Source organism: Salmo trutta, chromosome 5, assembly GCF_901001165.1.
Source record: "Salmo trutta chromosome 5, fSalTru1.1, whole genome shotgun sequence".
Classification (NCBI taxonomy): domain Eukaryota; kingdom Metazoa; phylum Chordata; class Actinopteri; order Salmoniformes; family Salmonidae; genus Salmo; species Salmo trutta.
Genome location: NC_042961.1, coordinates 27,981,422 through 28,005,623, shown reverse-complemented (window position 1 = coordinate 28,005,623; position 24,202 = coordinate 27,981,422). Strand labels below are relative to the sequence as shown.

The 24,202-nt window shown below is 40.5% G+C and overlaps 1 protein-coding gene across 1 annotated transcript; it reads left to right on the top strand.

Moving 5' to 3' along the window:
* Positions 1-3,267: 3,267 nt before the first annotated feature.
* On the top strand, positions 3,268-18,139 carry LOC115193995 (rab11 family-interacting protein 2). Its single transcript, XM_029753203.1, has 6 exons — positions 3,268-3,448; positions 3,962-4,607; positions 11,074-11,474; positions 11,610-11,979; positions 13,181-13,244; positions 15,693-18,139. Exons 2-6 carry the CDS (start codon positions 4,255-4,257, stop codon positions 15,918-15,920), a joined length of 1,416 nt encoding a protein of 471 aa, XP_029609063.1. The 5' UTR covers positions 3,268-3,448; positions 3,962-4,254; the 3' UTR covers positions 15,921-18,139.
* The last annotated feature ends 6,063 nt before the right edge of the window (positions 18,140-24,202 follow it).

Sequence of the window (24,202 nt, the reverse complement as noted above, 5' to 3'; positions counted from 1 at the left end):
ACTCCCCAATCAGTCATCAACCAGTCCCCAATCAGAAGACACCTGCTCCCCTTTCCTCACCCAATCACAGCCCCTTTCCCTTGGTTTAAAAACCCAGTCAGTTGTTTTCTCCCCAGCTCATTATCTCGCAAGCTCATTCTCAATCTGAGATCAATCTTTGTGTTCATTCTCTCAATATCTCTCTCTCGCTCGCTATCTCTGTATTGATCTCTTTTGTTTTTGCAACTGCATGTCACATTTGTCCGGTAATCCTGTGAGTATTGTTTTGTTGTTTGATTGTTTGTTTGGTGGGAAAAGGGGGTACCAAGACAAGTCGCCCATGGGCATACATTACCCGTAGGAATACTGTGTCTAAGTACCCTAGTTAGAACTGGGCGGACCACCCTCTGTATTTTTGGTTAGTTAGCTAACTGTTCTTGAAATAGGCTAGTCTAGCTTAGGGGTGTTTTTGGCTTATTGTTTCTTTGCTTGGGTCCAGCTCAGCCCCTTTTCTCACACCCCATTACCGTGTGTTTATAAATAAACCATTAGAGTTTGACGGTAGATTGTAGTTGTCTGTGGTTATTGGTTCTCACTGTTTCTTATCACTATTATAATTTGCATGATTTATGTTACGGTCTCGTTGCCATCCCCCCTAGACTGCAGGGCCAAAGGGATTCGTAACAACAATATACAAGGCATATTGACATTAGAGAGACACATAAAGCGAGGCATAAAGCAATCACAGGTGTTGATTGGGAGAGCTAGCTAAGACAACAATGGGTAAGACAACAGCTAATCAGCTAAGACAACAAGAAGAGGTAAAATGGCGATGAATGGGCAGAGAGGGTCAGTTAACTACACACAGGGCCTGAGTTCGAGGCTGGGGCCGACAAAAACAAAAAATTAACAAAATGGAGTACCGTGATTAATGAACAGTCCAGCAGGCATCAGCTATGTAGCCAAGTGATCATAGGGTCCAGTGAACAGCAATAGATGAAACAGGGAAGCCGCTGGGTGGTCGTTACTACACTAGCAAGCAAGAGACACGGCGTTCCAAAAAATAAAATTATAATAATAAAAAATGTAATAAAAAGTTAGCAGGCCGGGGCTAGTAAAAGCGTTTGCTCCGACGTCCGGCAAAGGCCGGGTTAGGGCTCAACGGATGGAGTTACGTCGGCATACCTGTCCTGATGGAACGGCGGGGATCCGTGTCGACAAAGGGTCCAGGCCAGTTGGAAAAAGAGGTATTGTAGCTGGAGTTTGTTTGCCGGGAGATGCGCCTGGCTCGTGGCTAACTGGTGCTAGCTTCGGGACAGGGGCTTTTGCCATTATAAGCACTCGGTAGCAGCTAGCTAGCAGCGATGATCCGATGCATAGGTCCAGAGCTTACGGCAAGAATCCGGTGGAGTAGTGGATCCTAGTCGCGTTGATGAAGAGTCCCGGAGGCATCAGCTGTGTAGCCGAGTGATCACTGAGCAGGCTGGGAGGTGGGCCTGGCTCAAAGCTAGCTTCGGGGCTGGGCCACTCGGTGGCAGCTAGCTAGCTGTGATGATCAGGAGTAATGGTCCAGGGCTTATGGCAGGAATCTGGTGTTGTAGTGGAGAAAACAGTCCGATACTGGCTGGCTGGCAAGTATTATCCAGGCTAAAAGCGGCTGGTGTCTGTGCAAAAGGTAAAGGCCGATAGCAGTGGCTAACAATGACTAAATAGCTAGTAGCTAATTAGCTTGTTAGCTTCTGATGGCTAGCTTCTGATGGAGGTTCTGGCTATAAGGTCTAAAAATAGCGGATCTGTATCACATTGGGCGGGTTGCCGGAAGGTATATTTAATTGAAAAATGGAAAAGATATTGAAAATAAATTGAAATGTATACAAAAAAAATACAAAATGTACACGGGAGAACGACAAACCTCGTCTGCACTGCTACACCATCTTGGACTATGAATAAGCCATCTTGGGTCTGAATACTTTCCGAATGCACTGTGTATATATATATATATATATATATTACACTTGGAGCAAGCATGAACATAGAACAGAATCGATCAGGGGAAAGCAGCTGGTTGGTAAATCATGTAGTTTATATGCCTACGTGTATTGAGTTTCAAGTCAAGAAGATTTTCGCCTAGTCCTCAGAAACATTGATTTCTTATACTGGGTGTAACATTATACTGTATGTTTGTAGTGTACGGTCTTCTGCTAGCTTTTATTACTCAACAAGTTGCATACTACGCGTTATCCCTCACATTGTCATTCTGGACACCATCTTACATTTTACTCCAATGGTTCCCCTGCTGTTTTCTGGTGTTCGCAGTCAGACTTGACACAAAATTGCAAGTTGAAATGGTGCCTCCTTATTTAAAGCTGCCTAAAGCACATTTTATTGGGCTACAGCCCAATATTTCACTAAGCCATAGCATTTCATTTAGAGATGCACTCTAGATAAGAGCAATAATCTCTCTGTGATGGATGGCCCAGCCCCATCCCTGGGATTGTGGTATGTACACACTGCACTTTTCATGGCAGGACGATAAAACCAACATAGGCAGGTGTGTTTGGTTAAGATGTACTTGTCAAGTGGGGTGACATGCATGTCTATATTCATTCAAATGAACTCTCTTATCTGCACCTACATGCAGCCACTCAGGAGACAAAGCAGTTCCCATGTTCTTGTGATTTACCTCTTTACAGTGCACCCTCTTTCCCCTCCACCCCCCAGACACCCACAAACCTCACAGGTGAGAGGGAGGAGGTGTTTGAACCCCATGGAATGCCATTGGCCAGGGCCTCCTTTTCTCCTTTAATTTTATGGGAGCAAAACCAACCATATATTTACATTGCAGAGATTTGGGGGTGTGAATCATAAAGACATAATTTCAACCTTCTACATCTACCTCGTTTTAATTAATTACTGCAAATTACTATATGCTTAGGCTTCACTCCTCTAACCAAAAACTTGATTTGTAGAGCAATTTCGCATGCATTTAGCGTTTTCAGCATGAACAAACTCTCCAAATTTAGAAAACTGAATCACTGAATCAAGTGACTATATACTGTGCCTACATGAGTATCACACGGATATGTTTTACCTGCTTTTTCAAAAAGACACCTTCTTCCATGGTTTGGACTTTTTTCTGGTTATGAACAAAGTCTGTGTAATCTACTGTGTACGTAGGGCAGGCACAACTTGTATGACACATTAAAGATAAGGCGCGTGCTCCTGAAACATTTAGTTTCCACAGCAACAGAGGAGGAGCTTGAACTTTCACCTGTGATTGTGGCGGATGTAGTAGACCAACAAGGAAGTTAGCTAGTTTGGGCTGGTACAGCTAGCTAGCAGGCTGTAAAAGAACGAAATGAAGCTTCAATAAATCATTTTCCAATGTGTTATTTGTGAAATATGTCCAACAACAATCGAGTGGATTTACAGGATGGCAACATGTCACAAGTTCTGAGAAAATGACGAGGTACAGTAGTGAGGAAGCTTGTTTCGCTCGCTTGCCAACATCAATACCACTACTTTGCAACGTTATTATTGTATAATAACCGGTGGTGTGTCACAATGTGACAAATGCAACAGAACTGAAGAACATGCTTTTTTGTTGTTGCTGTATATCAAGAGTTATTCAACCCTTTTCCTGTAAAGCTGCCCTCCTGTTTGTTTTCGCTTCAACCCAGTTATTAATCAGCTAACGTTAGCTAATTATTAGAATTAGCTAGGTGTGCTAGATTAGGGTTGAGCGAAACCCAAAAGGACGGTAGGTCTCGAGGAACAGGGTTGGAGAGCCCTGCTGCATAGTTATTTACTTTACTTCAGCCGAGCTGGAAATGGTGATTGACGTCAGCAGTTTAGCTTGTTAACTAGCTAGCCTGTTTAGCTTCAATCATAGCTAGCTAGCACATCTGTTGTAGATAAGTTATCTAGTCAACCTGCACGACCTCTTACAATGTGTAACTCTTATCTCCCATTTTGCTTTCAGATGACTTGCCTTACAGTGGCCTGGACATTTGTGATATGTTAACGTTAATCACAAAAGACAAGTGTGTAAGATGGACTGAAGGAATTAGTTAGCTGCAGACTTTTGAGATGTTACTAGCTGTACATGTAAATATATGACCAAAAAGCACTGTAAGTTATCTACACCGACATATCACTAATCAACATGGCCCTACAAATAAGTTGTTAATATTTGCATGCTCTGTCATCACTTTTTAAGGTCAATTCACCTGCACATACATTTGAATGACTAACCACACATAAACAGAGCTGATCATGTCGCTAGCAAAGCAGTCACAAACGTGGTTCCCAACTCATGTCCAAGCCACTGTTCTCCAAGCAACTGACCTACAAGCTAAGGGTAAACATGGCACCAACGATGCCTACGCTATCATCCAGCTGGGCAAGGAGAAGTACTCGACATCTGTGGCAGAAAAAACACTCAACCCAGTGTGGAGAGAAGAAGCCTCCTTTGAACTGCCTGGTCTGCTTCTGGAGGGCAATCCAGAAATCTATGAATTATGCCTTATCGTGATGCACAGGTCCCTGGTGGGGATGGATAAATTCCTGGGCCAGAGTACCATCAATCTCAATGATATTTTTGATAACAAGGAGCGAAGGAAAACAGAGTAAGTATCACCAACTAATCAAACTAAATAATGTTTTTCCCTTTCAAGGAAGTTTCAGAACAAAAGTACACAGGGTGTCCGCAGATCCTTAAAAAGTCTTAAACTTCAATGAATTTATCTGATTTAAAGGCCTTGAGTCTTTAAATGTCTTAAATTCTGTTTCAAGAGTCTTAAATGTGACAGAACTGACTACAGTGTTTCCGTTATGTTGCGCTGCTGCGTAGTTGTTGCCACCGTGGTAAAAAATAAAAACAGTTGAACATCAAATAATACTCGAGGCACACTTTCAAGATGTTAAAGCTTTCCACCTCTGTGCGCCATTTCAGATGAACTAGCTAACTTTTTTTATGTCTTACTTTGCACTGCAAAAAGTCAGTCTAGGCATAGAAACCATAAATTACTTGGTAATAGGAAATGCATTTATTTCTATGACAGAATTAAAAAGCAATTTTGGACAGACCAATGTAGATATTTTCCAATACATGCAACTTAAGTTTCATATCACGAAATTATGATTTGAAATATTTTGGACATCAGAGCAGTCTGGAGGGAATACTATTTGAGTCAGAAAATTATATGTATATGATGATAAGATATACAAAACCTCGCAGAGAGCCTATCCAAATGACAATCTCTTAGAAAAAGAGAACTATTGGAACCAAGACTTAAAAAGAACTGATATTGGCACAAGATGAAGGGAACGTTGGAACATAAGTAATGAAATTACAGTTAACGAAAGTTTGCGCTTAATCCAGTATAAACTAATGTGGAAAATGTATTATACAAGAGACAAATTCTACAGCACAGCGGCAGAGTCATGTCTTAAGTGTAAAACTAGCAATGACTCAATAATCTATGCCTCTGGGAATGCTATAAAACAAATGTTATGGGCAGAGTTACAATGTTGGCTGTTAGAAGTATTACAATGTACATTTAATTTTAATCCGTCTGTCTGCATATTTATTTCAAGACATGGGACATGAGGGCGCAGTGAGATACCCAATGGGTTGGACGATCCTTTTCTCGTCAATCATCTTGGAGAAAATGATACTTAACAGGAAATCAACCAATCCTCCATTGTTAAGACAATGGAAAGGTCAAATGCTTTATTATCTAAATGTTGAAAGTAGGTGGGTGACAAAATGGTGCACTTTGAGGACATGTGGCGGAGAGTAATGCGGGTGCTATAGATGGGGGTGTGAGCAGGTGGGTCTGGGCAGGTGTAATGTCATTGATGTTTGTGCACATCTGTATGCTGCTGTTTTTTTATGTGTATGTTTTGTATTGTTTAAAAAAAAAAGCCCTCCCGCTTAGCTACCTTGGTTTGAAGGATAGCCATTTGATATCTGATTCACTGATTGAGAGAAGGACCTTATAGAGCTGACTCAGGTGTTTGAGCAGTGCTGGATCAAAAACCTGCACACCCAGTGGCGAGGCTCTCTAGATCAAATCAAATTTTATTTGTCACATGCGCCGAATACAACCGGTATAGACCTTACAGTGAAATGCTTACTTACAAGCCCTTAACCAACAATGCAGTTTTAAGAAAAAATGAAAGAAGAAAAAGACCCATCTTCATGGAGAGTAGGCACTGTTTTATACAGTAACAGTGCTGTATATCTTACTTTAAGACATTTTCGTGGTATTGTAATGGTATCGAAGCCAAAATTTTAAAACGCTTAAGAGTTTGTGATCTAGCTAATGATTAGCCCATTGGGGTAGCCTAAACAAATGCAGATGAGCCACCCCATCCTTCAGTCAATTATAACCTAGCCACTATGCCACAAGTCCGTTAAGCTACAGGAGAACGCACGTTGCTAAAATAGCGCACCTGCCTGATAATATGAGCCATCTAGGCTATAGCCTATGGGGAAGGAACCAGCCCTGAAAATACAACTTTTTCCCAACATGGGCTCATTTCTGGAGGGAAATATTAGCAGGTGTGTGGCGTGCACAGACCTCAAAATTGGTATTAAATTGCATTCCAAGTGGCATTAAAGGTCTTAAAAAGTCTTAAATTCAATTTCATGGACCCTGCAGATACCCTGAGTACAGTACAACTGTATAACTGTTAAATAGGAAATTTGTCTTCTGCTCTGATCTCAACCCCACACTCACAAACACACTGGCCACAAAGATGCCCTAGTCACATTGAACAGTGCTAGGCCTTTGGTTCCCTAGTTCTCGGGTTTGATGTTTCAGGAACAGCAAAGAGTAGGAAAGAGGGTGGATTTGCAGAGCTGTCTTGTTCATGTCATGTGGCTAAACTGCAGAAATACCATTGAACATGTTCTTATTTCGGAATATGATTCAGAGAGTAGGGTAGACTAGCCTAGATCACCTGATGTTGTGGGAAAAATGGTCACACAAAGAGAATATGTGGTCAGCTTTCCACATGTTTTTATGCGGGCATAATTGTACGAATAAAGATTCTTAAATTCAAAACCACCTCCATTTCGCCACTTTAGCCTAGGCCCAAAGTTTGGGCCCCAAACAGAGGTTGCCAGTACATCTGTCTTGTTGTGACATAGGCTACGCCATTGTGTTCGTTGAAAAATGGGCTTTGTTGATAATGAATCGAGAGGTTAGTCTTTTGAGAATAGGCTGCCATTCATGGTGTAATTGAGTTGACTTGGGTGCAGTATTTGTAGTTGGTGAACTAGTCCGGCGAGAACAGCAGTGAACAGGCTATCAGATTATTTCTGTGTCTTGTCACAGCGGAGGTGCTAATACAGCAAACTGTTCCACCTCAATTCCAGTAATCACACAATTAACAAATGTCCTTCCTTATTCTTGCCTTATACTGGAATTGAGATGGTAAACTGGCATTTACGGACATGGCATCGGCTGAATGTTGTGGTGTGTCCCTTTGGGTATTAGCTTATGTTAAATGAATGTGGTGGAGCTGGCCAGACATGTCTTGTTACTAATTCTGATTCAAATTATAATCGTTTTTCCAGTGGTGTGAATGTATGGAGAAAAACACTACACCAGCTCCACCCAATCCAGGCCGCTACATAAAGTTATTTTTGGCTGTGTAGAATTACCATTGCACAAATTGTTGTAGTTAGCTAGGCCTACATGATGAGTAGCCTAAGCCTACGTTCTGCTCAGAGGAACAGGAACATAGTTTGGAGGATCTGGTGTCAATTAGCCATCAGTACATTTCATCACGCAAACACATTACCACACTTCCTCTTTACCCGCTAGTTGGGGTGAATTGCGATATGTCATAATCAACTGTTGATGGTTGTATTTATTTAAGGTGCCAGAGCTGATGCACCTCCAGGGTTTGCAGTTATTCAAGTACAGAGCTGTTGTGGAGATGTCAATGGACTGGAATTTAGTCATCAACACAACTGACTTGCATAGAATGAGCCAGAGGCCTAAGCCTACTCTTGTGCTACCATATCCATATACTGGAGCAGTTCCAGGTTTGCTAGCTAGCGGTGTCCGTTCGCTGTGTTTTCAAGCAGACGCATGGGGAGGAGAGTCCATCTTGACATCGGAGTAGGCAGCCCCTAATTATCGCACACCTGTGTTTGTTGATTGTGAGGAGTTTCCCAGCGGTCTGGGTAGAGTGGGAGTATTGTGGTTCCAGGCAGAGGGAGGTTTATCTTGGCCTTGACACCCATGTGAAGTACAGGGCTGGCCCCCTCTCAGCAGCATGCTGTGTGGCTCTTAGATCATGCTCCGGAGGACAGAGACCACTACTATGGGAAATAAACTAGCTCGACCAAGAGAGGCCCATGCCGTGGCGGTTCTTTGGCCACTCAGTCTGAGGACAGTTTAGGGCAAAAAATATGATCCCTGTCCACCTTCTGTCCACTTTTCCCATGACAGAAGTAGGCTAAAGCTTGGACAGTCAGAGGTTGTGCTCATTAAGGAATTGTGGAATTTGCCAGAACACCTATGCTGTTTGAGAGGTGGTTTAAATGTTGACTTTGTATTTTGAGTGAGGTTTCTTCTTAGTTCTACATTTCTGCAATCAACATACCCTTGGTTTGTATGAACTAGGCCTAGGATACGGAGAAGCCGTCATTCTCATTAGCATGTATGAGTTGCGTGGTTGTCTTGCACCATTGCCTTTGTAATTTCCCAATTGCTTGTCATAGCAGTTCTGAACAAAGGCCAGATTTGTGCAAATGTCACTTCTTTTTCTCACAGCGAAGGCATCAATCGTATTACTTCCAGCAGGCGAAGCAAAGAGGTTAAACAAACAGGAGCAGAATGGCCTCGACGAACAATATTATTCAACATTCTTTTCGAGATTCAGACCATCACAGTTTGCAGGGAATTATGTTTATCCCTCATATCAAATCACGTTTTATTTGTCACATGCGCCGAAAACAGCAGCTGTAGACCTTACAGTTAAATGCTTACTTACAAGCCCTTATCCAACAATGCTTTAACGAGTTTTAAGAAAAGTAAGTGTTAAATAGAAAATAAAAGTAACAAATAATTAAACAGCAGCAGTAAAATAACAATAGCGAGGCTATATACAGGGGGTACCGGTACAGAGTCAATGTGCGGGGGCACAAGTTAGTCGAGGTAATTTAGGTAATATGTACATGTAGGTGGAGTTAAAGTGACTGCATAGATAATAAACAGAGAGTAGCAGCACTGTTAAAGAGGGGTCTGGGTAGCCTCCAATATGCATTCTCAGGGAGGCAAAAAGCTTCCAATGACGTGGTCTGTGGATTTATTTGAAGTGAAATTGGGGGGTTCCACCACAGACATTTTACCCTAGTCATTTTTTTAATACATAATGGTTGTGGCTATTCCACAGGGAAATGTGTCGGACACTGAAACTGTTTTTGGTCCCCACTCTACTAATTTCTTCAAAATAAAGCAGCTCCATTCAGTTACACTACCGTTACACTACTCCAAGTTTATCATTTTAAAAGGCTAATTGATCATTAGAAAAACATTTTGCAATTATGTTAGCACAGCTGAAAACTTTTGTTCTGATTAAAGAAGCAATGAAACTTCTTTAGACTAGTTGAGTATCTGGAGCATCAGCATTTATGGGTTTGATTACAGGCTCAAAATGGCCAGAAACAAATAACTTTCTTCTGAAACTCCTCAGTCTATTCTTGTTCTGAGAAATGAACGCTATGCCATGCGAGAAATTGCCAAAACGCCTCACAGGTCTTCAACTGGCAGCTTCATTAAATAGTACCCACAAAACACCAGTCTCAACGTCAACAGTGAAGAGGCGACTCCGGGATGCTGGCCTTCTAGGCAGAATTGCAAAGAAAAAGCCATATCTCAGACTGGCCAATAAAAGATTAAGATGGGCAAAATAACACACACTGGACAGAGGAACTCTACCTAGAAGGCCAGCATCCAGAAGTCACCTCTTCACTGTTGACGTCGAGACTGATGTTTTGCGGGTACTATTTAATGAAGCTGCCAGTTGAGGATTTGTGAGGCGTCTGTTTCTCATACTAGACACTCTAATGTACTTGTCCTCTTGCTCAGTTGTGCACCGGGGCCTCCCACTCCTCATTCTATTCTGTTTAGAGCCAGTAGTAGTACTCAGCGTTGTACAAGATCTTCAGTTTCTTGGCAATTTCTCGCATGGCATAGCCTTCATTTCTCAGAACAAGAATAGACTGAGGAGTTTCAGAAGAAAGTTCTTTGTTTCTGGCCATTTTGAGCCTGTAATCGAACCCACAAATGCTGGTGCTCCAGATACTCAACTAGTCTAAAGAAGGCCAGTTTTATTGCTTCTTTAATCAGAACAACCGTTTTCAGCTGTGCTAACACAATTGCGAAAGGGTTTTCTATTGATCAATTAGCCTTTTAAAATTATAAACTTTGATTAGCTAACACAACGTGCCATTGGAACACGGGAGTGATGGTTGCTGATAATGGGCCTCTGTTCGCCTATATGGATATTCCATAAAAGAATCTGCCATTTCCAGCTACAATAGTCATTTACAACATTAACAATGTCTACACTGTATTTCTGATCAATTTGATGTTATTTTAATTAATGGACCAAAAAATGTGCTTTTCTTTCAAAAACAAGGACATTTCTAAGTGTCCCCAAACTTTTCAACGGTAGTGTATGTACTCTCAGATTTCTGTATTGTTCCTTTAATTATAGTTTTCACCTCCAAATGGATGCAGCATATCACCTTGAAGAAAATTAGAATTAGAATTTAGATGCATTAAATAACAGGCCTATATTTTCCACAGATTTTTAAACCACTTTACACCAATATTGGAAAACATACATTTTAGTATTCATTTAAAAATTAATACATTGCCATGACAAACGTAAATGAATTCAGAATAAAAACATACATTTATTTTTAACTTGTTAAAAATGCTCTGTTTTAGCACCCAACAATGGCACCTGGTGTTTTCTTTCATCTTTGAATCTTATATTCCTGTATTCATTTAAATGTGCCACATACACAATTTACAGATGGCTAATAATCATCCCTTCTTTTAGCTGGTACTCTTTGGACTCCAGGCCAGGGAAGAAGAGGAAGGAGAGAGGGAAGATCCAGGTCGGCATTCAGTTCATGAGGAACAACATGACGGCCAGCATGTTTGACCTCTCTGTAAAGGACAAGCCCCGCTCGCCCTTCACCAAACTCAAGGACAAGATGAAGGGGCGCAAGCACGATGGTGGTCTCTCCGACACCACCTCAGCCATCCTGCCCCGCTCCGCCATGTGTGACTCGGAGACCCTTCGCCAACCCAGTGCTTCTGACCATCAGCCAGAGCCCAAGATCAAGAGACACCTACTGGCCGGCTCCCATACGCTCTCTGCAGCCCGCTCCATGTCTGACCTCATTGGCACTCACTTCCGCCCCAAGCTGGACTCTAGAAACTCCATGGAACAGCTGGGTAAGGACAGCAGCTTCCTCTACTATTAGGCCTATTTTAGTATTTACTTGTATTAGCCTACCTGTACCATCTTTTTTTGTCTGTGATTAGTATTGTTTCCATGAATGTTTGAGGTAAATTGTTTGTGTTTCACAGAGAAAGAGAGTGGTGCCGCCCCTCACAGGCGCTCCCAGGGCGAGGTGCCAGGCTACCAGGACAGCGAGGGGCACGGGGATCCTTTTACTCATATCAGCGACGGCCTGCCGCAGAAGTACGCCACCCTCCCACGCAACCGCAACCCGTTCGAGGGGGAGCAGGGCCAGCTGTGGGACCGAGGGGAGAAAAAGGAGAAGAAGGAGAAGGTCAGCCTGCTGGAACGTGTGACCGGGAAGAAGGAGGGACGCAAGGCCAACAACGGGGGGCGTTCGGGCAGCTCTGGAGACCTGCGCTCAAGCAACCCCTTCAGCAGCGACTCTCAGAGCGACACCCAACCAACCAACCCCTTCCTCTCACACTACAAAGGAAGGTAAAGCTTTTCACGTCCACATCACCATGTTTGGTATCCAAACCAGGGTCATGTTCATTAATAAGCACCAAACGGAAGAATACAAACTGAAACCGGTAGGGACTACCTCCAATAAGAAACGTTCATTTTCAACAAAAAAATTACATCTCTTTCAATTGTGTGCCCTAATGAACACAACCCAGATGCACATGTATTGCACAGTATTCCTGATCCCTTAGAATGGTTTCGTTAGAAGACTTACAAAGCTGAATGGATTTTGCGGTCAGTTTGCTAACGTTTGGTCACCTGGCTTATTCAGGACTTGCTAGGTAGCTAATACAACTAGACCTTCCACTACAAAACATTGCAACATGCTTTCAGAAAACGAACACAGTTTAACTGAATCGGTACCTTTCGAAGCAGTTTCACCGAACCAATCATATCAAGTTTCTGTGTTGCACTTATGTAGTGTCAACCATAATGCCTTCCCATATTGATCATTTATATATCAGCAGTAGCTTATAGCTGTTATCCACATTCTTGTTTATCATAGTATAAAGATGCCATTATTGGCTCTTAAGAGAAGCTGTGCTTGATAACAGGCCCCTCTGAGCTACACTGAGATCTGCCACAGAGATAAACCAGATAATTAACCACTTAGGCCTATCTTAGTGTATGCACTAGTCCATCATCTCAAAGATGCACTATCCCGAAATCGCTCCGCATTTCCTGGTTTCTAAAATTCGAATAGTTTGTCTAATTTCAGTTTTTGTGACAAACAAGCAAGTATAGCGTAGAGAATCATTGTACCACCTAAACCGCTGTGAAATGTATTTTTCATAACCGAAAGTATTGTATTTTCAGCTGTTTGAAGCTGGTGTACAAAACCGAAAGTAAAAAATGCAAAAACATAACTTAAGAACGCGAAGCATAGAAATAGTGCACATAGAACAGATCTAATGCGTCTTAGACTTGCTTTCAATAAGAATGACAGATCTATAACTCGCATTTCTATGTGAATTTGGTAGGGTCGCCCAAAAAGTTACATATTTCAGCTTTTAACAGCTACAACCATACACTACCTCTGTGGTCATTTAGGTTGAAGGCGGTGGTTAAAAAATATTGTGGGCAGGTTATTGGTAATATAACCTTCAGCCACAGGTAAATATGATTTGATGTGTTTTGATGATTTTGTAATTCAGTGTACATGGATGTTTTGCAGCGATAAAAATCCCACCACTAATGGAGACATCCGAAAGGCAAGAGAGAACCACGGAAAGAAAAATGTAAGAGATCATACCTTGTACACTTTTTGTGAACTAATCTCAAAGAAAATGAGGGGGGGGGACAAGAAGGGGGAAAAAACAAAAAGCATAGTCCTCGTTTTTTTGGGGACTTTTTCTGAGGTTCAGAACACCACTGACTTTTAATTGAGTAGCTCTCCCAGATCTCACTTGACATTGCAGCTGGTGATGTTGGTCTCTGAACTGCTGTCTGTTCCGTCTTTGACAGTTCACTATGAGTGTCATTAAACTAACGAACAGCTGAAAACAGCGGTCATCATCTGATCGGCTCATCATTTGAAACAGTGTGAAGTTTCGGTCTCTAAGGTCAGGTGAAGTACTATTATATCGTACTGGTACCATAATTGGAACACTTTTTTTTCTTTTTTGGGGGGAGAAATCTGTATGAGATTTGTCATTGGTTTGATGTTGTTGTTTTTTGCCACCTTAGTTTTGTCACCCAAAGACAAATAAGAAAAAACGCTCTCATGGTGCTTAATTCTAGTAGTCGCTGGCCATTACACTGCAGAATTAGTATTAACATGGTAAGAGAGCAGCGTCCAAAGTGATGTTGAAATGAGAAACGGATGCTGATAATGGCTTTCCTCACCTCTCGTTGTGGGTGTTGAGGACTTGTCTTAACCACATGTGCCCCTCCATACTCTGCACTAGCACAAATGAACTGGCAGTTCCATTTCCTCTCCTTTCAGGCCCTAGCTAATTAACCAGTGAGGGAGGAGGGGAGGATAGTGAGAGATTTTAAAGAACGGAGCTTTTAAATTCTCAAAGCAGAGCTCATTAGAAGCAGTAATGAGACAACTGGAGAATGCCAAGTGGGCTCGCCTTATCTCCTCCTCACTACTGATCGCGGAAAAATTGTCAGTACTTTGGTAGTTCATGGTCATTTCCAGGCCTCTTTCACCAGCCACTACAGCTCCCAGCTGTGTAGCTTTATATCATGTCTGGGGCTTTTTGGCATGTGTGTAATGGACACAATTGCTCATAGAGTATAATGAAACTGAGCTGGTAACTTGATTCATGTTAGGAAAGTCTCTCAGCGGAATTGGTTGTCTTTATGACTTGTCAGCTCTTCATTTTCTCTGTTAGCGCAAAAGGCCTATTTCTCAGTATATTTTCACTTTGTCTCCAAAAACATATTCACTTCCCCAGTAAGCAGTTGATACACCCCCACTAAAAACACTTGTTTTTCTCTGACTGAAAACGTGAGGCACGTTGCTAAGCTACTTTCAACTTTGGCTGCCCAGAAAACGACAACAAAATAACTTGAAGCGTACCTAGGATGGACCGCAGCACACCTAGCATGTCCACATACCATTGAAAACAGTGGAAATGAAAGTGCTGGCATGTTTAATGTGATCCCTGCCTTAGTCTTCTTTTGTTTGGACATAAACTCTAGGGATCCTCACATTTTAGTTTCTTTGTTTGTCATACTAGGAAGAGTTACAGTAAATATGGTCCGGCACTTGGTCTTCTTCACGTCGTAGACACCGCACAGCGATGGCAGCTTGGTTTGGGCACAGGGAGGGGAATGGGACTAAGTGTCGTATTTTAAACAACTTGATGGCTTTGCTGCTGTATCTGCCTGGCGGAACCATGTCCATTGTTGAAGCGATAACATGGTACCTCATTAAAAAAAAAAAGCTTTACAGCTCCTCTCGTCCCTCCATAATGGGATCGGCACAGACTGTGATGCACCCGGTCCTCTAAAGAACAAACTCAACCAAAATAGTTTGGTTGCATCTTTCTTTTCTTGTTCATTAGTCTGACCTTTTTATTCCGGAAATATGCACTCTGCCGTTTCCAGGCAGCTTCCAATTTTTTTGGTCTTAATTACTGTTTACGGCGTGGTTTCATTTTAATGTGATGCTCTTGTCTGCCAGCTGGTCAAGGTCTCTATCTAGGCTGGCTTGAGAGGAGGAAATGCGCTTTTAAGATTTAAAGAGGTAATGGGGGTTGAGGGCTTTTTTTCATTTTCTAGAACTGATACTGAAACAACACATTAGATCCCATGTCACAGGATTCCTGATTGTTCGAGCCATCTATGAGTTTCTGTTGAACACTATTGAACACTTGATCAGATCAAACACCTGAAGTGAAATGCAATGGCAGCGACAGTGCTAACAAACCTGTGGAGTGACGTCTTATCACAGCCTCTCAATTAGTCCTGACTGCCACCAGGTTATACGAGCTGTACATGTGCGGCCGTGACGTAGTTTGTGTCGTTTTTCTAACACCTTTAATTTGTCAGTAATTTACCTTTTGCATTTGTTTTTTTCTATTCCTACCATCTGTACTGTATACTACTCATTGAAAACAACTGTCTCGGGAATTGTCTCGTATCTCAAGACGCGTTTGGAGAAATACACTTTATTTTGTAAATGGCGCCATCACTGTTGAAGTCGTCACAATGTCTGTGGTTTGCACCCGCAGGAGACAATGCAGACGAGCGTGGCTTCCTATAGCAACTTATCTTTCGACGAGGTGGTGCAGGAGCTCATCAAGCAGAAGGGGGTGGTGAGAAAGAAGGACGCGCATATCCGTGAACTGGAAGACTACATTGATAACCTGCTGGTGCGCGTTATGGAGGAGACGCCGAGCATCCTACGGACACCCTACGAGCCCAAGAGGAAAGCGGGGAAAATCTCCAAAAAGAACTAGTGTCGAGGTAGATTTAGGGTCCCAACGATATGCTCTTGTTTCAGTGAGGGCCCATCCTAGCCATTGAGAAATGGATTGTGGGTATAGAGCAAAAATGAAGAGAAGGGGATTGACCCATGCCAAATCACCATTTTTATTTGACATTTTTGATTTTTTATAGGTTTTGCATGCTTTGATTTGAGTTTACACCAGTTTCCCCAACAATTTTATCGGGAAGTGAAGTACACCCGACTACATAAATATCTGACATTTTGACTTGCATTTTAACAAACCCCATGGCTTTCCCATAATTATAGAAATACTAACCTGTGAATCAGTTGCTTTATAGTGATCCACTCATCCTTTTTCGTTATTATACCTCTTGCTCCGTTCTTTGCATGACATTCCTTTGTTTTTCATATTCAGCCGAATTGAAAGAATGTGAAATTACATAATGTCTCACAAATCCATCAGAACACCTTAGCAGAGACCAGTGGGATAAGAAACAAACTAGTGGGGTTATGCCATGCGTGACAGTTTCTCCAAGGTGTACAAGTTTTGCCAATAGTGTATACAATAGACCTGTGCACTTTCACACACATATGACAGACAGCTTCTGAAGCTGTTGTGTGCACATGGAACTACCATCAAGCTAGATTTGCGTTTTAACACACAGGCCATACAAATGTAATTAAATGTTTAACGGATGGCCCTCTTCACTTCACATAAAACATTTTTTTTTTTAAACAAAAAAAAATTAAGATTACATCCTACTGAAAAAATTGCATGTTTCGATCAAAATAATGTCCCCCCCCACTCCCCAAGAGGCTAACATCACTTAATTAGGTCGCTAGGTGTTGAACTAAGGTTGCTGTAGTATTTTAAAGGGATTATCTAGCACATGTGTATACTTTTTAGCTAGCAATTCTAAAAGTAGCACTCAAGCCAAAAGTGGTCCCCGAAAATGGCCTACTATATCTCTCGCTCTGCATCATGTGCATCTTGCTAGCTCTCATTCATATGGCGAGGTGCTAAAGTTAATTTGTTGAACTCGTGCTGCTAGGGGGGAAATGGTATAGCACAGTATAAAGAAAAACTAGGGATTTCATGGCTAATTTAGGTAAAACAGTAATTCTGAAAATAGATTATGCATGTATAAACTACTCATTGACACATCCATTCCGAAGTGAGAGGTTTAAAAAAAATACCGGAGCATGTCTTTAATAAAAGGGGCTACTTATTTTTTGTTTGTTTCGGCTTGCTCGCCTCACTTTAAAAATATATATATATCTGTTAAATGTTTAATAGAATACGTATGGCCTTAGTATTAAAATGTACCAAACACTGAGTGTTAACTTATCACACTTGTGTAAAAAAAAATAAGAAAAGTACATAGTTTATTGAATAGGGTTTGATGTGCTAATTTGAATAGAGCTGTAATGACTGTTTACACTTCAGACCAAGACGCAGGATTATCACACAAACTCTACACTCAGCCAATCGGCCCTTTACACGCCTCTTACTGTAGGCAAGGATTGTGTTGATATACTGGAGGTGTGAATACAATGTTATCGCCTGTCTGTGACATTGATCTGAGCCTTTTGGCATTAGGATGGTTTGGACCTATCTCTTGACATTTGCCATCTTCGTACAAAATTATATTATTTAAAGTTACTTTTATAAGGGTAGGTATTAAGCACTACTGAATTCTTACTCAAGGCATTGCATGTCCAAACACAGATCTGAAAACAATGTGACACTGCATTCCAACTTTGTGACCTTCCAGTGAAAACAAAAAAAATAGGTAAACACTATATTCTCTCTGGTCAATTTGATGATATAGAATGTCTCGGCATCGTGCTGGTGCAGAATGTGATTGAGTGTAGGCAACTAAAGACACTGCTATTGAAGCCTCCTCAGTATTTACACCAAAGTGAATTCATTCAAAGAGCTGCCATTGTCCATCATATCAACTCTGAAGTCATTGCTTTTGGGTTTGTTATTTCAGTTTTTTTTTTTTAAATCATAAGCTAGGTTTCCATCCAATTAGCGACAGATTTTCATTTGAATATTCAAAAATGTGCATAAAAACAATATGCGTGTTTTCCCACCAGAGATGTTTCCATCAAATTGACTTGTTGCAGATAAATGGCTCTGCGTGATGACGTAATGCACATAAAAACACATTTGGCGGTTAAATTCCCATGTACCGAATAAAAGTTAAATGGGTTTCCATCACATTTTCAACTCCACTGATGGTTTTCTCACAAAAAAATTGTGTGTTTATACACCGAGTGTGCCCACTCTGGTTTTGGAACATGCACTCTAGCCAACGGCTCACAGATCCAGTGTGGGTACAGGCTACATCAGGGATGGGCAACTTTGATTGCGATCAAAACATTTGTGGCTCCCCTCTTGACAGCGGAGATAAATTTGTGCGATTCTACACATTTTGCCATGGGGTGTAGAGAAAATGTTGCAGTTTAAAAGCAGGTTTGCTGCAATTCTACACATTTTGCCATGGGGCGGAAAGAAATTTTTGCAGTTTTTAATATGATATGAGTGAGACTAATTAAATCAATGGGGACCCCCGGCCAGTAATTTGACCATGATAAGTTTACCAAGTTAGCTGACCGCGAAATTATCTAATCAACTTTTTCTTTCTGCTGACATGGGTTAATTGACTATCAGTGACTGACATAATAAGAGAGAAACTGATGCACAACCAAGTTGCACCTTGTATTCTACTAGTCTAACTCGCAACAGTAAATTGAGACCCCGACTGAGTACCTAAAACGTTTTAGCGAAAGTTGCCCGTCCCTGGCCTACAGGAGATTATGGACAAAATCATGTCACCAGAATAAGACCCTCGTTCTTTATTAAAAAGGAGCATCAAGCTCATCACCTTGCACTTTCACCACCCCGTGAAGTTCCTCATAATTTATTTAAGCTGTAGCCTAATAAACTGCATGCTTTCCTGACGAGTCATAGTGGGAGGACCACACATTCCATCGCGTGACTCCAAGTTTACCTCGGTATGATGGTTATTATATCAGTATTTGCGCATAAGAGTTTCCTCCGACCTTTCTCGCATAATTAATTTAACCGACAAAAAGATCCCACCTTGTCTTACGTATTTTGTTTTGTCGACATTTGAAAAGTTTACCGACAAATGTTCTGTTTCCATCAAGCATGTCGTGACTTTTTTTTTATCCAACATGTAATTTACTCGCATAAAAAGGTTGGATGGAAACCTGGTTACTGACCCCTGATGACTGTATTTGTCTTTAGGACCAAGCGCTACGGAACCCTGACCTGTTCACCGGACGTGCTTGTTGCACCCTCGACAATTACTATGATTATTATTATTTGACCATGCTGGTCATTTATGAACATTTTAACATCTTGACCATGTTCTGTTATAATATCCACCCGGCACAGCCAGAAGAGGACTGGCCACCCCTCATAGCCCGGTTCCTCTCTAGGTTTCTTCCTAGGTTTTTGGCCTTTCTTAGGAGTTTTTCCTAGGGAGTTTTTCCCAGCCACCGTGCTTCTTTCACATGCATTGCTTGCTGTTTGGGGTTTTAGGCTGGGTTTCTGTACAGCACTTTGAGATTTCAGCTGATGTACGAAGGGCTATATAAATAAATTTGATTTGATTTTGATTTGATTTTGATTTACAGTCAATGTAGGCCCATACATTGTACAAAAATAAGTATAAACCATTGGTCAAGTAGTTCTAGCTTTACTTTACCGGTACTGGTAAGTGCAATAATCATAATTTATCGACATGTTTAATTTTCAATTGGTGTCCATCTACACATTCTCTACATTTTTTTAAAATCATTATATTGTGTACTCAAGTCGAACACGTCTGAATGACATCCGTTCGACACTTGTGATCTGTCATTGTCTACAGAGAAAAATATGATTCCATTAGGTACAAGTGGTTCAGTTTGTAGATTTACTGATTCTTGTTTGAATTATTTTAAGGAAATAGAATCAAGGTGCGTAGCTACATAGTAATGCATTTGCTGGCTGACTTTGTTTATTTTGTTAAAATGTTAGCCTTAGCACTTTGATCCATCAATGAGCAGTGTAATTGCTTTCCAGAAAGGTTATTGGTAATATTTTACTAGTAATACACTGTACTAACTTAACACATCTACAAATCAAACTATCAGTACAGATTTTAACAAGGGCCTATGTTAACCTGTTGTAAAATATATATATATATAAACATTTGACTTTTTGTATGTTTTGCTAAATAATTTGTCATACAGCCTTCATACTGTCCAAAGCATGGCCAAATATATAATGACAGTTTTATGAGATATGTTACCATAAATAGTTCTATGACAGCATAACAAACAGTATCAGCTTGTCAAAAAACAGACCACTCTCATTTTAAGTTTGTCTCCATGGCATTTTGCTTCAATAACAACACTGTTATGACAAAAATATTTGTTCTACACAGCTTACACAAATTCTGCTATGACCTTTATGGTTAAGTATCAATGTACAGTACCAGTCAAAAGTTTGGACACCTACTCAGGGTTTTTCTTAATTGTATCTTTGTAATAGTGAAGACATAACTATGAAGTAACACATATGGAATCATGTAGTAACCAAAAAGGTGTTAAACAAATCAAAATATATGTTATATTTTAGATTCTTCAAAGTAGCCACCCTTTGACTTGATGATAGCTTTGCACACACTCTTGGCATTCTCTCAACCAGCTTAATGTGGTAGTCACCTGAAATGCATTTAAATTAACAGGTGTGCCTTGTTAAGTTAATTTGTGGAATTTCTTTCCTTAATGTTTTTGAGCCAATTTAGTTGTGTTGTGACAAGGTAGGGGTGGTATACAGAAGATAGCCCTATTTGGTAAAATACCAAGTCCATATTATGGCAAGAACAGCTCAAATAAGCGAAGAGAAACAACAGTCCATCATTACTTTAAGACATGAAGGTCAGTCAATCTGGAACATTTCAAGAACTTTGAAAGTTTCTTTAAGTGCAGTCGCAAAAACCATCAAGCACTATAATGAAACTGGCTCTCATGAGGACCGCCACAGGAAAGGAAGACCCAGAGTTACCTCTGCTGAGTTAACTGCACCTCAGATTGCAGCCCAAATAAATGCTTCACAGAGTTCAAGTAACAGACACATCTCAACATCAACTATTCAGAGGAGACTGCGTGAATCAGGCCTTCATGGTCAAATTGTTGCAAAGAAACCACTACTAAAGGACATCAATAAGAAGAAAAGCTTGCTTTGGCCAAGAAAGACGAGCAATGGACATTAGACTGGTGGAAATCTGTCCTTTGGTCTGATGAGTCCAAATTTCAGATTTTTGGTTCCAACCGCCTTGTCTTTGTGAGACGCAGAGTGGGTGAACGGATGATCTCTGCATGTGTGGTTCCTACATGAAGCATGGAGGAGGAGGTGTGGGGGAGCTTTGCTGGTGACACTGATTTATTTAGAATTCAAGTCACACTTAACCAGCATGGCTACCACAGCATTCTGCAGCGATACGCCATCCCATCTGGTTTGCACTTAGTGGGACTCTCATTTGTTTTTCAGCAGGACAATGACCCAACACACCTCCAGGCTGTGTAAGGGCTATTTCACCAAGAAGGAGAGTGATGGAGTGCTGCATCAGATGACCTGGCCTCCACAATCACATGACCTCAACCCAATTGAGATGGTTTGGGATGAGTCAAACCGCAGAGTGAAGGAAAAGCAGCCAACAAGTGCTCAGCATATGTGGGAACTCCTTCAAGACTGTTGGAAAAGCATTCCTCATTCCTCCCGTGTGGTTCAGTTGGTAGAGCATGGTGTTCACTACTGCATGGTGTTCACTACATGGTGTTCACTACTGTAAGTCGCTCTGGATAAGAGCGTCTGCTAAATGACTAAAATGTAAATGTAAATGAAGCTGGTTGAGACAATGCCAAGAGTGTGCGAAGCGGTCATCAAGGCAAAGGGTGGCTACTTTGAAGAATCTGAAGTATTTTCTTATTTGTTTAACACGTTTTTTGGTTACTACATGATTCCAAATGTGTTATTTCATAGTTTTGATGTCTTCTCTATTGTTCTACAATGTAGAAAATAGGAAAAAAATTAGTAGGTGTCCAAACATTTGACTGGTACTGTATGTGTTAAGCATGAAGTCTCCCGCTGTGTATGGTGTCCTATTTCTGAGTCTACCATTAATGAGTGCTACTGAACTTTCTTAAAACAGTTGTAATGCTTTGTGAAAAGGTTACTTTACGTAGTTATTACTTACTTATTACTGTAAGTAGGTAAAACGTACTACTGTGTTACCAAAAGCTTTTCCCTCTATGAGTTTACTTGCTTTCATGGAGCTAATGTCAGTGATGACAAACATGTCTCACCTAATTAGCGGAAAGGTTACATTCGTCACTTTTTTAGTTATTTTTCTTTTTGTACAATGTTGTGCCATCTATAGTGTTATATGGTATTTTAGATGAATAGGATTGTTACTCAAAGTTGTGCACTTGCTAAGTGTATGGTGACCCCTGTTGTGAACTATGGATACCTCAGAAGTCTAAACCAGTGACAACGCTGAGATGAATATTTTGAACCAACTTTGTTGCTTTTTCCTGTCTTTCTTTTGTTTACTTAAAAAAAAACAACTATGGTCCATTTTTACATTATAATTTCTATATTGTATATTTGTATGGGTAAAATATGGTGATGTAACTGAATGACCACATATCAAGTCAGGATACAGTCCGATTTCCTAACTGTTTGGATGATACAATCTACATTCCAAAGTGCTATCTCATTGCTGTTTTTTGTTTTTTTTGTAACAAACACCGTTTACTGCAAATCTTCCCAATTCAATCACAATTAACTTGGACATAGAGAATTCAATGGTATTCCATAAAATGCCAAAGCTGATTTTAATAAAGCTTGTCCTAGCGAACATCAATGAGACACACTTTTTGCTGTTGTTGTGCCTATTGTGTACACATTGTTAACCTCTATTACATTTTAGTTTTTTTTTGTTAGAAAAAATGTATTTATTCTTGTTAATCTTTACCTAAATCATCCTATATTGAATGTCATGTAGGCTCCAAAGTGTGCTTTCATTCATTATACTGATATAATTAGGTTATTATTATTTCTGTTTTTCATGTTTTTAAAGTATGAGGTTTATCCAGACAAAATACTCAGCTTCTGTTTTTACTATAATTCCCCCCCAAAAATGACAGAGAACTTTTACATTTATGTCCATGTCCTCCGTGGAGCTTTAGCATCGACTAAATCCTCTGAAGTTGTTATGTGGCGCAGAATTTCTGAGGTGACAGTGACTATGACCAAATTGAAGTCTCCAGGAAGAGAAAGCATAATTGATAGCACTGTGTATATCAACACAATGCCTTCATTATGTTGATAAACAGGTAATATTCTAACACTTTCTCCATGAGTTACTTCCATAGCACAACATTGGTGTACTTTTACTTTGTGAATCATTATCACACTGCAGTTAGCTTTCATATCAAATTGCATGTCAATCATCTTTGCTTTATGCAATTTGGACACTTTCTGTTTAGAAAGCCATCACCACAGTGGCTCATATTATAGCACATTTTGAGAAAGAAAATAACAGTATTTGATCAAAGTCCAGATTGATTGTACAATACTACAGGCAGGAATGTCTCCAAACGCCTATTCTCTGTATGGTGGCAGTGTCACTATACTTTCCGTATACGTTTTTTCCTTAACCTTCGCTGCTGTTAACTAAGGTGGGCGCAAGTTTTCACAAGACTAGCGTTTTTTTTAAAATACTTTATTCACAAGTTTAGATGTCGGGATGGGTGGGCATATGGGGTTGATGTAAAGATTGGATTGATTAGAAAACTGTTTGATTGTGATACTGAGAAAATATGAATATGGTGTATATGTTGGTATACAAGGTATTATTTTGGGAACAACAATGCAGATTATGTAAAATGCAAAGAATGGCACTGCTTGATATGACAGCTTCAAATGCATTCAGTGTATGTATTTATTGTCCATCTCTCTCACACACACACTGTCCCCCCAAAAGCTTATTATTTTGGCATGTGGCATGGATTTACTTACATTAAGGTCTTGGAGTGGAAATGTATTAGGAATTGCCAGTGATCCATTAGATAACAAAATGGGAAGGCACAAACCAGATTGTATTGCTCTTTTCGAATAAATACACTGTACTTATTAAATAAAATACCTGTTTTGGTTTTAATGGATTTATTCATGCTTTATTTTCATGATTATATTAGATTAGA

Bases quoted from the DNA above. Each gene is read 5' to 3' on its own strand.
- LOC115193995 (XM_029753203.1), top strand. From the start codon at position 4,255: ATGTCGCTAGCAAAGCAGTCACAAACGTGGTTCCCAACTCATGTCCAA. The intron at 11,475-11,609 runs GTAAGGACAGCA...TGTGTTTCACAG, and splicing joins AAACTCCATGGAACAGCTGG to AGAAAGAGAGTGGTGCCGCC. The intron at 11,980-13,180 runs GTAAAGCTTTTC...GATGTTTTGCAG, and splicing joins CTCTCACACTACAAAGGAAG to CGATAAAAATCCCACCACTA.